The sequence below is a fragment of the Labrus bergylta genome, chromosome 14, assembly GCF_963930695.1.
Source record: "Labrus bergylta chromosome 14, fLabBer1.1, whole genome shotgun sequence".
Lineage (NCBI taxonomy): Eukaryota > Metazoa > Chordata > Actinopteri > Labriformes > Labridae > Labrus > Labrus bergylta.
This window is the reverse complement of record NC_089208.1, coordinates 10859843-10874443: the sequence shown is the minus strand read 5'-3', so window position 1 is coordinate 10874443 and position 14601 is coordinate 10859843. Positions and strand designations below refer to the sequence as shown.

The 14601-nt window shown below is 40.4% G+C and overlaps 1 protein-coding gene across 10 annotated transcripts in view; it reads right to left on the bottom strand.

Moving 5' to 3' along the window:
* msi2b (musashi RNA-binding protein 2b) overlaps window positions 1-14601 on the bottom strand; it is a 265751-nt gene that overhangs the window by 72482 nt on the left and 178668 nt on the right. For all 10 annotated transcript variants that reach the window (XM_065963096.1, XM_065963097.1, XM_065963094.1 and 7 more), the window contains exon 8: window positions 4926-5008. In XM_065963096.1, coding sequence (XP_065819168.1) covers window positions 4926-5008 — 83 coding nt within the window. The remainder of the gene's footprint in view (window positions 1-4925; window positions 5009-14601) is intronic.

The window sequence follows — 14601 nt, the reverse complement described above, 5'->3', positions numbered from 1 at the left end:
CTGTATTAGAAAATGGAATTCAAAACCTCTCCTTAGGTGCATTAAGGTGCTATCTTACTACCATTTAATAAAACAATCATATATGAGGAAACCAGTGGGTGTGATATCCTGTTGACCTATCTTTTGCTTGTTATTCTAGGCTCCAAAATGTTTAGTGTTTCAAATACTGGGGTTGAAAAGAATGTAACTCTGTACACACAAAAAAACATGCAAATTTGAGCAAAGCAGTGAATGTTATGAACCCTAGAGTAACCCTGAAGTACTGACTTGATATGAAATGGCTTTAATGCAGGGCACTACATAAAGACACATCTGCAGCTGGCTTGTGTTCAGTAACAGGTTCAGTGACGGGGACGAATGGTGTCACGGGTGGGAAGTGGACAGCGTTCATCTACAGAATTGCACATGCAAGCGAGCATCAGTGCTACCCAAGATTAACCATCTCTAACCAATCTGATGCCAATTTACAGTTACACACATTTTCCCTGCTTGTTGATTTTTACACATTTAATAACCTGCTAGGAAAACAGAATGTTTAGGGTATAATGTGCTGCTGCAGTAAAAGGATGTTCCTCCAATCAGATGTCATCCTTCAGCTGTACAATCCACACTTTTATCACTTCTTACATTCACTACAGTCATTCCCGTCTCCAGAGGAGGGGTCGCTGTAGGAGTCAGTGCAGCTGGTGAGGCAGGTTGAGAGCTTCTTGCTAAGCAGCACCCTGCTTTTAATTATAAATGAGGCCGAACTCGCAGTGACAGAGACCGAGTGCTCCTGAGCGTGAGGCCTCGGTGGCACAAGAACACAGGGTGATCGACCAAGTCACTAAGAGGTCCAGTCACTCACATGTGAGTGGGCACTGACCCCCCTACACTCGCCACAGCCCTGGAGAGAACAGGCAGGGAGAAGGTGGGCTGCCCTGTACATCCACAGCCCTCCCAAGTGGGGTGGAATTTCTGTCCGCATCAATTATTCAAGAGCCATCTTAGATAACACTCGCGGGCAGGATGGATGAGGTCTATTTCTGTATAGTACTTCATAAGGATGAAGACAGGAGGCATTTTTTATTTTGTGTGCTGGTGCTTCAGAAAGCGTATAACCAGCCCTCTCTTCTGTGCGGCTAAGGTAAAGCCTGAAGTGTCTTTGAAAAATGCTCTTAACACACTCCACGCTATTTTCTCTTTGCAGACATTCCAACATGTCAGCACTTTGTACCTGATCTGAGGGACACACACATTTCCTGCATCCTTGGACATTTAATATACACTAGGTGTTGCCAAGAGGGACCCATACAAAGGTGACAAAAGCCCCAGAAAGCCGGCCCGTGCTCCATCCTTTCACACTGTGACCACTAAATAACCCTCGGCTTTTCTGGTAAGGTTTCTGGGACTCCCAGCTGGGTCACATCGATGTCCATACGTGTCCTTTACTTTTCAGAGTAACGACAGACAGGCAAGAGGTACTGTCACCCTGCAGCTGATGCATTTTCCTGTTACACACATGAAGTATGAAAGTGTGTTACGTCACAGTTATGTGTGGTCACAAATGCAAAAAAGACTTGAGCCTTTCCAGTCAAAAGGGGCCAATTTACACAGCCTGCAAGTAGTAAGGGCTTACTAAATATCTATTGATTTTTATATTTAATCTAATAAATACCTAAAAACAAGACATTTTACTGCTTCAGATTTAGCAGATTTGAGTGTATTTATGTATTCACAAAAGAGACAGAGAGGGAAGTTTGGCATTTTACCACATGCTATTCAACAATACTTACATATAAACGTGATCCATAATGCTTAAAAAACTATTTAAAAAAAACGCTTCTCTTTAAATCTCGTAATCTGAATTTTAAATGGTGATGGAAACAAAAAGAACCAATCGGCTAATATTCATTTCTTCAAAATGTTCGTCCATCTTTGTAGAAAGTAGAGCTACAGTAGAAGTCCCCTCTTCAGTGCATTTATTAAAAGAACTCTTTGTACAGAAGCTCTACTTGATAACTGGTATTTGTTGTTGGAGGTAGAATTTTTTATCATTGCAACAAAAAGAGTTTGTCCGTGTTTTGGGTGCGTGACCTGTAAGTAAAAGTTACTCCTACCTGTGAGATGTGCAAAATAATTTTTCTGTTGTTGCTTTTCTTTTTGCTAATTTGCCTTATTTTCCTAAGGCCAGTGTTGTGTTCTTTTAAGTTATTTGCAATGGGAGTGCCGAATATGTGCCAGTCATCTATCCAACGCCTGCAGCTAGTTCAAAATGCAGCTGCTCGCCTCCTGACTGGAAAGACAAAGAGGATCCACATATCCCCTGTGTTGCTTTCCGTTCTCTGGCTTCCTGTCTGTTGCAGGATCCATTCTAAAACCATGTTGTTGACTTTTACATCTCCAAATGGACAGGCACTGCCTTACCTAGCTGAACGTCTTCCAAGTTCATAATCAAACTAGAGCACTGAGGTCAACCAATCAGCTGCTCCTGGATGATCGCTCCTTTGAGGTAGCTGCCCCAACCTGAACCTTGAACAGCTTACCATTTCAAAGAAGACCTGCCCCCAGTCTGCAATCTTTCAACCATTGTTGAAGACATATTTCTTCTCTTAGGCCTTCCTTTCGAGATGTGAACATTTAATCTCTACAATCTTTTACAACTTTTTTTACCCAAAATAGATTTAAATATCTATCAATACTATTTTTAATAAATTCATTTATCAAGTCAAATCTTTTGTGATAAAATAAATTGACTTGACTTGTATGTGTGCTCCACTTGACAGCAGTGTGTCATGGAGCTGAGTGTTTGTGGTTACTCTTGGGCATTTTGCTCTGATCACACAGAGTTGAATACTCGTCAGCTTTTGAGAAGAGGCGGGGCGACACTTACAACAATGAACACAACCTTATAAACACTGTGGCATGCCTCTCCTCTCTCTCTCTCTCTCTCTCTCTCTTTCTCTCTCTCTAACCTTACCTTTATTCAGATCAATGGACAAAGCTGCTATCACACATTTTGCCAACTAAACAGCAACTTCAAGGCCTGACACATTTCACAGTGTCCTCTTCATTCTTTGTCTGGAGAAGTCAAGCTCCTGCCATCTGGTCCGATATTTAGACTATCAAAGACTAGCTCCAAAACAGTATTTTTATCTCTCATGCCAAAAAAACGAATAAAATCAACTCCCATGACGATCCTTTGGTTGATTAGCTTCTTATTGCCTAATGAAAAATGTGAAGAATATTAAAGTTTTTAATGTCAGTATTCTGCACTCTAGTTTACCTGTTGTCACCTGACATATTTCTGTGTGTATGCATTTTATTTTATTTCTGAACCTGCGCCTATTTCTCTTTGTTTCATAAATGTTTCCCTTGCTGCAGGACAAATCTATTATTGGGGGTAACAAAGGTGAAGTTGACATTTTTGCTTATATTCTGTTTTCCAGTGACAAGACAAGCAAAAGCATCTCAACGAAGGAAAGACTTCTCTACACTCTGCCTGACTCTTTCAGTTAATAGCGACGATTTGCTGAAATCGCAGCCTTTATGTTATGCTCTGAGTCAATGTAAAGAGCTTAAAGAAAAGAAAAGTAGAGGGAAATTGCTACATCGTTAAACAATAACATGGTCGACAATTTATTAAGCAAATTCCTAATTAGCATTCCTGTTTGCAATCCCATTATTACTTCATTAGAACTGAGTTGGACTTACATGAGGCTCTTTTTCTGAAAGGTAAAAGCTTAAGAGGGACAGAGAAATAACATTAATATGGATACAAGATATCACAACACATTTTTTTTTTGCTAAACAAATGATTTGTTAATTGTTTTTGGAACATGATAAATGTAAGCTAATAAGGTAGTAAATGTTTTTGATAGTAGGGGCAGTAAATGTTATGTACTGGCCTGTGCGTTCATGCTTCATGTGGATGTATGATTTCTGTGTGTTCTCGCAGTGCGATGCCAACATGTCACAGGATCAGGGACATTGTGATCGTGACGGAACATCTTCCAGTTATTTCTGTCACACTCTGGCTCTCTTTCTGGTAGCAGTCCCGAGCACAGACTGTGATGCCGAGCAGCGACACGCAGGGAAGTATACCGGGGTCATATGTGACCTGGGCCGGTTCCCTGGTGAACACGGTTCTACTACGCTGGTCCTGTCAGTCTCAGAGCCAGCCAGTCAGTCATTCAGTTGGGGGGGGGGAAGGCGGGGGAGGGAGTGAAGACACACAGCGAGAGAAAGACTGAACGGCCGTAAGACAAGTATTCCCTGCAGTCGATCTCAGCCCACAGAAGCGCTCAAATGATGCAGGATCTCTCTAGAGGCCTGCAGGGTGGAACTGGGTAAAGGAGGCACCTAAAGTTACACTCGCTACACTTAAGTTGGTTCCTGTCAATTACCAAAAGTGACGTAATGACTCAGAAAAGCACCTGTGAACTCTGCAGGGTGCTCTGAGATGACCGTCTTACTGGTGTAAATAAAACAAGCTTCACTGGGACTCTGAGGAAGGTGTTAATCCCTGACTAATGAACTCTGCCTCTGCCAGTAGCTTCCCTGGACATCTCCACCTGTGTGTGTGTGTTTGTTTGTGTATGTGAGTGTGCGTACATGTGCATGTGTGTGTGTTGGGGGATTCAGAAAGAGAGGGACAGGCTCCACTCTCCCGTCCCTCAGCCTGACAGGCAGAACTCAGGCACACAATTTCACGCTTTGTGGTCAGTACACACCACTGCTTTCCCATCCCTGAGACCCAGAAACCCGGGGAGTGAGTGTGTGTGTGTGTGTGTGTGTGTGTGAGAGAGAGTGTGTGTTAGTCTGTGCATATGAACATGACACACATACACACACCTCCTCTGCTATTAATACGAGGGGGAAAGAAGAAATCAAATATTAATCCTTCAACGCCCTCCTGGAATTGAAAAAAAAATGAGTGGACTTACCATTTTGTTATTGATTTCATGAAAATGAATTTCACAGACTTTCTCTACGATGTCTTCACTCTCAAAAGTTATGAAACCAAATCCTATGCAAGGAGAAACAGAGAAGGGGAGAGGGGGGGGGAGAGGGAGAGAGAATGAGTTAGTGGAGAGTCTTAACAAAACTCAAAGACTGTGCACCAAAAAGATGGCACATTATCAAGGAGCCACATCCAGAAACTATGCGAGTACATCTGTGGAGATTGGCTCGGGCATGGAAAAGAACAAGTGAACAAGACAGACATTGTCCTCTTTAAATCAGGAATATGATGAAATCTGCCACATTATTAAGGGCACTCGAGGACCTCTTCTACAAAGAGAAGATGGAAAAACAGCACAAAGCTCATTTAATGAGATTCAGAGAGCCAGGGCCCGAGCATCTGAATTTCATTAAAAGCATTTTGTGTTCTTTTTATTGAAATTTCACTGTATAACAAGCTCTCGTTTTTATGTTAATGCAGGCCTTAGAGTGAATGCATCGTTGACAGTGGGATTTTCATGCCATATTTATAGGATAAAAGCTTAACCCCTCTTTTAAACACAAAGACACAGAGACAAGATGGTTGCAGACTTTTGAACACAAGTGGATTGCAATGCTCTCCTCTGTGTTTTCATGATGATGCACAAAGCAATCGAGCTTCTGTATGGCTGTGCTTGAAAGGGAAAACTGATATTCTATTACTTTTGCCAAAAGAGGAAACGGCACAAAAGAGAAACAGTTAGTGAATAAAAGCAGCAAGTGGGACTGAAAGGAGATGAGTTTCTTTTCAAAATGGCAGACACCCGAGGATGGAGCACAATCACCTCAGATTGAGTTTAAACAGCTGTCACTGCAGACATCTCGCCATCTGACTAACACACACACACACACACACACACACACACACACACACACACACACACACACACACACACACACTCACACTCACACACACCCACACTGCAGACAGCATCAGTTTATTATAGCTAATGTCAGATGACACAGGAGAAACACTGAATATCAAACACATTTTCAAATAGAACTTGTTTAGAAGATAAATAACAGTGAATACGATCATTTTCAAACAAGTTTAGACAAATCCAGGTATTCAAGTAAAAGCTCACAGTCGTTCTTTTCTTTCAATGGAGAAATCTCAAGGTCAATGACTGAAGGGAGGGACGGCTCTTTTTGAGACTAGTGACATCACATACTCAAACAATATCATGCACTGCAAACAATGTTTTACAAACCAAACATGCAAGCAAGGATTCATTTTGTTTCCTATGAATGAGCTGGTCTTTGGCTCAGAATAATATTAAAAACCTACAAAGAGTGCAACATGATGAATTCAAATGTCTTCAATTCAACCTAAAGTGAATTAATAAATTCAGTTCACAGTGATTTATAAAAAACAAACATCTATTTTATTTTGTCAGTGTTGGAGAGGAAACTAATGAATATATTTATCTTTTATAAAAGTTGCAAATAGATACCCCTTATGTTAACTTTTATTGCATAACCATTGAAGCTCCAAATTCTATGGCAGTTTTCCCATAATTCCTCTGGCTGAGTTTGGCCATTTTGGGCAAACACTGAACTGGACTGCTTTGTGGCTTCAGAAGTTTCCAAGGATTTGTTAACCAATATGATTAATTATTATTAAATGATTACTTAATTCTCTAAATTAGTTGATTCCCTTGTGAACCAATTGTGTCATTTATCAAAAATGTACATTTCTGTTCATTACACATCAATGCACTTCACCTTTTATTTTATATCAAGCACCCATTGAGAATGGTAAAAATGGACTTGAGCTTGTATAGTGCTTTTCTAGTCCCCTGACTACTAAAAGCATTTTTTACAACACAGGTCACACCTTCACATTCACACACTGATGGCAGAGGTTGTTATGTAAAGTGATCATCAGAATGAATCCCATTCATACACATTCATACGCTGCTGGCAAAGCAGCAAGAGCTACTTGGGGTTAAGTGTCAAGCCCAAAGACACATCAGAAATGTGCAGGATCTGTGGATTGAGCCCCCAACCTTCTGGCTGAGAGAAGACCGACTCCACCATTGATGCTTTTCGCATCAATTCATTAAATCATCCAGAAAGAATAAGACATCTTTGTGAAGGGGAGCAGCTGCTATCTATAAACCCAACCACAAAAAAGCCACAATAACTAGCATTTATAGTTTTGTCTCTCATCTCCTTCTTGCATTTTTTTCTGCTCTTTCTCTATAAAAAACGAAAAAAAAAAGCGTTACCCTTGATCCACTCAGATTTGTCAAAAGAAGGGATGGCAACCGAATCTGTGAGCTGATTAAACACAAACATCTGATCTGATGAGATCTTATGAGACAGAATATCAATTTCCACTGAGACATCTTAACATCGAGCTGTGGTGACACGTGTATATGTGTGTGTGTGTGTGTGTGTGAAGGGTGGGGGGGGGGGGAACTAATGATGATGACAGGTAGAGCTGTTTCACCCTCTCCTCCAGCACACCCCACCTTCATGCTAGTGCGAGGAGCTCTTTTGACAACCAACAAATCAACCGCCAGGAGTAATTTGTCATGGAGGAGTGCAGGTAGACGGAGTGAAGTATCGGTGGGAGAAGGAGGGCAGAGAGGCAGAAAAGAAAAAGGTGGAGATGAAAGGAGAAGGGGGTGGGCAGAAGGGGAGAAAAAGGCAGAAAAAAAAGTGACAAGGGAAGAGGTTAACACACATGTGGCCCTGTCGCCACACTCCTTCCTGCTGCTACAGGCAGCTCCTCCATCAACTGACAGGACATTTTCTGCTGCACCATTATATCCACCCGGGGTCAGGGCCAAGCCACAGCAGCGCCACACATACCACCAGCAGGGCTCCTCCACCCATGACTGGATCTGTTTAAATGGACAAAAATACATTTTGTGTGGTGTAAACTACTACTGGAATGTGTCCCGTACACAAAAAAATACCCCTATTTTCCTGTTTCCTCGGCTGAGCACACAACTTCTCGGACTGTCTGAACCTCTGGCCCCCCATTGCAGTGTCTTCCCTTTAGCTCTACTATCCTATTTTACAGCCTTTACAGACAATTACAGGCCACAAAATAGCACCAAACACAAGCATTTCTCTCCCCCGTCCTCCTTTTGCCGGATGTCAGCAAGAGCCAGATTGTCCGCATTCATCCCAGCTCTTCTCTTTTCTTCTTCCAACAATCCACACATGGCGGGAGGCTGACCTCCACCAGACTATTAAAGACTGTCAGCAGTGACAGACAGAAGGAGAGAGGTGTCAATGCGCTCACACACTCAGGAACCTTCCCACAGCTTAAACAATAGCTTGTAAATGGAAACACATGGAAGTCTGGGCGGTAAAGGCTGATAATAGGTGTTGTGTGGCTACTGGCCGAGGCCTCTTGGCTGCACTCGCTCACACTTATTAGCGAGAAGCCGGGCGCTCAGCCTCATCTCATCGCTCCACAGAATCGGCAGGGAGCCTGCTTTCACGGCCTTTTACCAGCTTCATCATACTCGCTCTTTATTTCACACTTATTTCAGCTTTCTCTGCTTCTGTTGCTTCAGTGCTTTTCACCCGACTTACCCAAGCACCCCCACCCCAAGCTGGGGAAAAAAAAAGGCTGATCCTGCCAGAAACAGATAACGTAAGAACTTGCAAATTGATGCAGCAAAGTTGACTTTGACTTGAAAAGTGGTGTCGCAAGCTTTAAATTAAGAGTGGTTGGAAACTTCATAGGATTTTCTAATGTGTTAACCACCGATGTAAAGTGTGCTTAATTGCTTCTCTTACATTTTTCCTTTTGATGCCTGACAAGACTTCAATATGCGCCACAGAGATATTTTCAAAAGTTATGCGCTTTAATGAAAAAGGAAAAAAAGCTTTTATTGGTCTAAATGTTCCTTTTATTTATCAGGAATCATACGCTATAAGAAGTGCAGGTGTAGGAGGAGTTTTAGAATGAATAAGAAGTTAAGTACAAGTTGATGGAAACTTAGAACTAAACCCAAAACTCCTCCTAAGCATTTAAGTATGGGGGAATGTAAGGGACATACTGTTTGCATTATCTGTGATAAAATAACAGAATAAAAGACCTAGTGCTCATTACCAAGGGTCCTTTCTAAATGTTCACATAATCCAAGAATGGGAAATCTTTTGAAAAATAATGATGTTTCTTTTTAAAGTGTGTGTGAAGAGATTTTCTTTACTTACGACAGTGGGGTGAAACTACTAAGCAATTCAGTAACTACATGTATCTGCACATTAACATTGATAACTGTGATGCTAGTTTAGGAAAATAAATCTACATTTATGAGTTGCTGTAGCTGCTGAAATATTACAAAGTGAAGATATGTAGATCTTGGCTGGAGGTGCAATTAAATTGTTTTAATACGGGGAAAGTGATGCCAACAAACTGGGCTGCAGGGCCACCCCTTGGTGTGTTGCATTACTTGAAAATTTCCTGTCAAGTGATGCAAGTGCCTAATATTTCAACTGCCAAAAAGTGAACTGCCAAGAACTTATTTGTATAAAACTTAAACAAGTTTTGCTCAAACTACTAAACGACTGACACTGTTGTTGTTGTTATAGCAACATAGTGACTCATCACAGTGCTGTACTCTGCAAGTGGTGTAATGCTCTGCATCCTATCTCATGGTGAGGTGACTTCTCATCATGTGAAGGTAGCTTAATGCTTCAACAACAAGGCTGTATAATAGTACTGAATAAAAGTGCGTCTAATGAGAGGAGCCTGCTGCTGGGAGCCGGGAAATGTCACAACCTGGAGAAGGTGTCAGCTGTGACCTCTGGGACACAGCATGAGGGAAATGGAAGCCCCCCTCCCCAGCCCACATCCCACAATGAGCCATGGAAACATATACAACCACTGGCACAGTGCAGTATAAATGCATATGTGCATACACAAACACACACACACACACATACAGAAAATGTACAATAAGCCACTAGGAAAAAAGTGCAGCTCACCTGCAGCTACAACTGCTGCTCAAATTGAATTGTATATCCCATCACATAAATGCATGATCAAACCCTCACCTGTCCAACAAGAAGCAGGCCTACAGAAATCTCCTGCTCTGTCTGCACTGCCTATACATTGTTGTGCCCCGGCCTCAGAGCATCATTTTCTTGTAATGCAGGAGAGCAGACAGGGGCAGTCCAAACGACCACGGCACAGTTAGAGGCCTTTGATCAGTATTTCCGTCTGCTATTACTAGAGAGCCAGAGCCGCGGGCCTTAATCTCCTGTTTAATACAGTTAACACAGTGAACTCTCCAACAGCACAGGGGCACGTATAGCTGAGCAAAGAGAATGAGAAATGAGAGACTTGAACTAGAAATGGCTTATTTTTCACATAGGCTTTCATTATTTAAGAACAGATGAAAACACTGAATCTCATCAAGAATGTATTTGTAAAACACTCGTCTTGTAAACACCCTCTTCCATCTTACAATAAACCTTATGAACTCGAAATAAAGTTTGAAATTCTGTGATAGCCACTGAAGGGCGTTATAGGTCTAAAGTTTGTCTTTATTTCATCTATTATTAAAAGGGTGCTCGTGTTGTTTGGTATACATGAAGATTGAACTTCTAATGCGATTACAAGATATTAAAAAATGATGTAAAAATGTATTTACATCTCATATATTTATATATATATTTATATCATACCACTGTAATGATTGACTTATAAGCTCTTCTACCTGCTGTAAATTCTTCCCTTTGATTTCCTCAAATGAACAGTAAAATAAAGTCTTTGTTCATTTATTGGTTAAGATACAGGTACAGTGATAAATAGAAAGAGAGACACAGAGAGGAACAACTAAATATGATTACTTGGATTGTAAAATCAATCCCTGAAGTGTGTTGTACAATGAGCTACAGGTGGTGTTTCAGACAAGACAACTCTCAGAAAATTAGATTTGGGATGTTGTTAGAGCTCATCGTAATTACAGTCTGTGCTTTTTTGCATCTCTCCTCCTTTGACGCACTGTTTTTTAAGGATTTGTTTCACAAAAAGGTACTCGCATATACTGTTCCGTGACTAATGAGTTTATATTTCAGACAAAAAACTGTAATGTGAGACAGCCAAGGAACGCAGGTAAGTAATGGAAGGATTGCATTGTTTGGTAAAGGAACGTTTCTTCACATTACAAACATGAAAATTCTAGGAATTTCAGCTGAAGACAGATTCTTGTTTCTCAATATTAAAGTCTTATTTACCACTAGGTCCAATATTATTGTTTTTATCTTCATCCTCAGGTCTATGTCGCTTGTACAGGGTCGGCAGCACTCAAGTAGTTGTTTGGTGGGGTGGGGGTTTATGGCCACTCACCCTGGGAGGTAAACGAGGTGTTGGCATTATGTTTATGTGGACTGTACTTGTGTGTTTACACAAACAAGGGTATATATGAATTGTTTATGCAGAAGGTGACATAAATCTGCAAACTACTCGCACATGCTCAAAGTTAAGTTGTGTGACTTAAATGATAGTTGATACTGTGATTATGTTAAACACCATGTTGGTGAGCTCTGTGTTTCATTACTTTAAGAATATGTGTTTGTATACATGTTCAGTATACTCAATAAAAAGTTCTTCACAAAAAAAAGTATCATAGTTAATAAAGAAGTTGCTGATCACTGAGAAGATGCATTTCAAAGAAGACACCCCATGCTACAGAGAACTTGTTATGTGTGCCATCATTTCTAGGTGAGTAAGAATACAAAGCACAGCTTCAGGCCATATTGAATAATGTTAATGAACACTGTTTAGTGTCTGACTCATCTACTGAAGCTGTTAGCCTTAATATTAATCAAATGAGCCATCAGCCTTCGCCATAGCAGAGTGTCAACACAGTAATGTAGTGTTATAGCCAGAGAACCCTTCAGCTACTGTACTTGTAAAACCGACTATTCATCATGGGGAGTGCATGGGGAGATGGTATGTGGAGCAGAATATTTTCCATTTCCATCAAAGGCTTGGTTGTTTGGGTAATGATGGATAAAAGAATTATATCTCTAAAAGAATTACACACTTTAAGCAGATAACACTACTTCAATGCTAATCCATTTGGGATTTTTCAATCCTCGATTTGACCACAACATAAAGGTGATCACTTTAGTGTAGGTGGTTGTATGAAAACATCAGGTGGTAAAATAATTGGCTCAAAATACAAATGATTTGAGTTTAACTTTGAGTGATCAGAAGCTCTGAGGATTAAAAACGCTGGAACTTATTAAGTTAGACAACATTTTAAAGGACATCTCATTACCTATCGCTGAGAAATGTCAAAGGAGCTTTTTCACAACACAATGAAATAAAGCAATGAAATAAAGCATCAGGCCAGAGAACAATTAGCTGGAAACAGTGTGACTGTAAATTGATGTAATTAGATTTCAATGTGATGTTGTTTTCTTCACGCTTGGCCTTTTTCTATTTTACGACGCCCCAGTGAGTTTGTTCTTATCGGTTCACGAGCACTTATTTGGACATTTTTTTGATTTGGAATATCCAGGCAATCAATTACATTTCTTAATTTATTGTGATTAAAGACCTCCAACACTTAAATCAGGTAGTAGAAAAAGAACTTTCCTTTCCTCCACTAAATGGAAGCAAACTTAACTAGCGTGCAGTGCCACATGCTGCACATTGGCCATTTTTTCCCCATCTTTCCTCCTAATTTGAGACCATAATAGAGTGTTGTAAGGATGAATCTTCTGTATGCTTTTGCTAAAGACTACAGCTACATCCATATATTACAATATGCCTGCTTCCTCTGCATTTTCTGCAGAGCAATTGGGCTCAGCATGCAAGCTGAGGGAACTAGTTTGTCTGTGCCTCTATGTAGGTCAGCTTTCAGAGTTGGCCATCAATTTCTACTGTCCTACTTAAAGGGACACCCTGTCGCCGTGCAAACACACATAAACAAGAACACATACATTAACAGCATTTGCATTACATACATATGGCTACTCTAAATTGTATCATGATGCTAGAGCGATACTTTTCTTCAAGCCTTCATTTATTTATTTATTTTTAGATATAGGACAGTGGATAGAGTCAGAAATGAGGGAGAGAGAGAGTTGGGAATGAAATGCAGGGAAGGAGCCACAGTTCTGTTCCGCACCCAGACCGGTTGTTTGGAGGACTGTAGCCTCTGTGCACTAACCACTAAGGTACCAGCGCCCCAGAGCAATACTTTTCTAACAGTGTTATGTAATTAGCACCTAACACATGTGGATTGATACAAATCTGGATTGTCAATACCTGTCTAGAGCAGAGTGTGGTCAGTGGTAATAGCCACCTTGAAAGCAGCACAGGGTGTGAACCTGTGAAATAAAGGCACCTCTCTCCACCTCTTCAGTGTAATTTCAAACACTCTCAAACTAAAAAGAGACCCTCATTAGTGCCAAACAATATCCCCATAAGTGTGAATTTATCCCCGGCGATATGATCACAAGGCTGCTCGAGAAACAACAGAATGGAAGCAATTATCCACAGAGAAGGTGACTAACTACCCCTTTATTCACCTGCACACAGACAGCAGGCTGAAAGCAGTAAGCTATAAAGAGCTAAAGAGAGCACTTAATAAAGGAGTGAAATACGTATGAGAAATACAGAGAAATCTTTTGATCATATGACCTTCTCCTTAAACTATTTCTTCCTAATTATTGTTCTCCTTTTACTTTAATACTAAAGAGCAAGATTTTTTGCATATAAATATTTCTTCCATCAATAAAATGATGAGCCTTTCTATAAATGTATCAATAGGACAGAGCAGTATGTTTTGCAGATTAAATGCAATTCAATTCCTATTCAGGAAAAATTGTTTATTTGAAACTAGAAGCGGAGTGTACTGAAGTATCAACAGTGTATTATCCCAACAAAGGGCCTGTTGAAGAGGATCAAATTATGATCAATGTTTTTTTTAAGTAAGCTGCTTTAAATGTTGTGGTTTGGCCAGATGCAATACATTGTAGCTAAACTCATAAAAGAGACACAGTTCACCCATTCATCCTCATGGATTGGCTCAGGGAGACAAACCTAGCCTCTAAATCAAATTCATTTATTTATATGGAATCCATTAATCAGTTCATAAATCTATTCAAATAAAAGGCTGGCAATTGGTTGAAAACGTGACTATAAGAAAACAATTATCTGATTGACTGTATCTTGGTGCATTATCGGAGAGAGGACTAACGAAAACATTTTTTGACTTCCTCACAAATATGTACGTGTTGTAACACAACATTATCTCTGCATGTGGAGTTAAGACATCTTGGCAACCTCATCATGAACCGCTGTGATTGCCTCTGTTGTTTAAAATGTATTAGAAGAGAAGTATCTCTAAGAAGTTTGCCAAATTCACAATGTATCCATATTTATATTTCGCTTTAGCTAGCTACCTCATAGCCCTTTTGTAGACAGTGAAGAGCACATTTACCAACTAAACACACTTGGATGAAACAATGGCCTCACACTTCGCTCCTGTGTTTGTAAGAGGCGTTGAACTGAACACTTTTTTTTTAACATAAAGCTCAGCACTGACACTCCACCAGGACAAAAACAGTGACTTTTTTGTTGTTGCAGTCTGTGGCAATTAGGTTGTGAGAACACTTGGGCTTCTTCCCAGT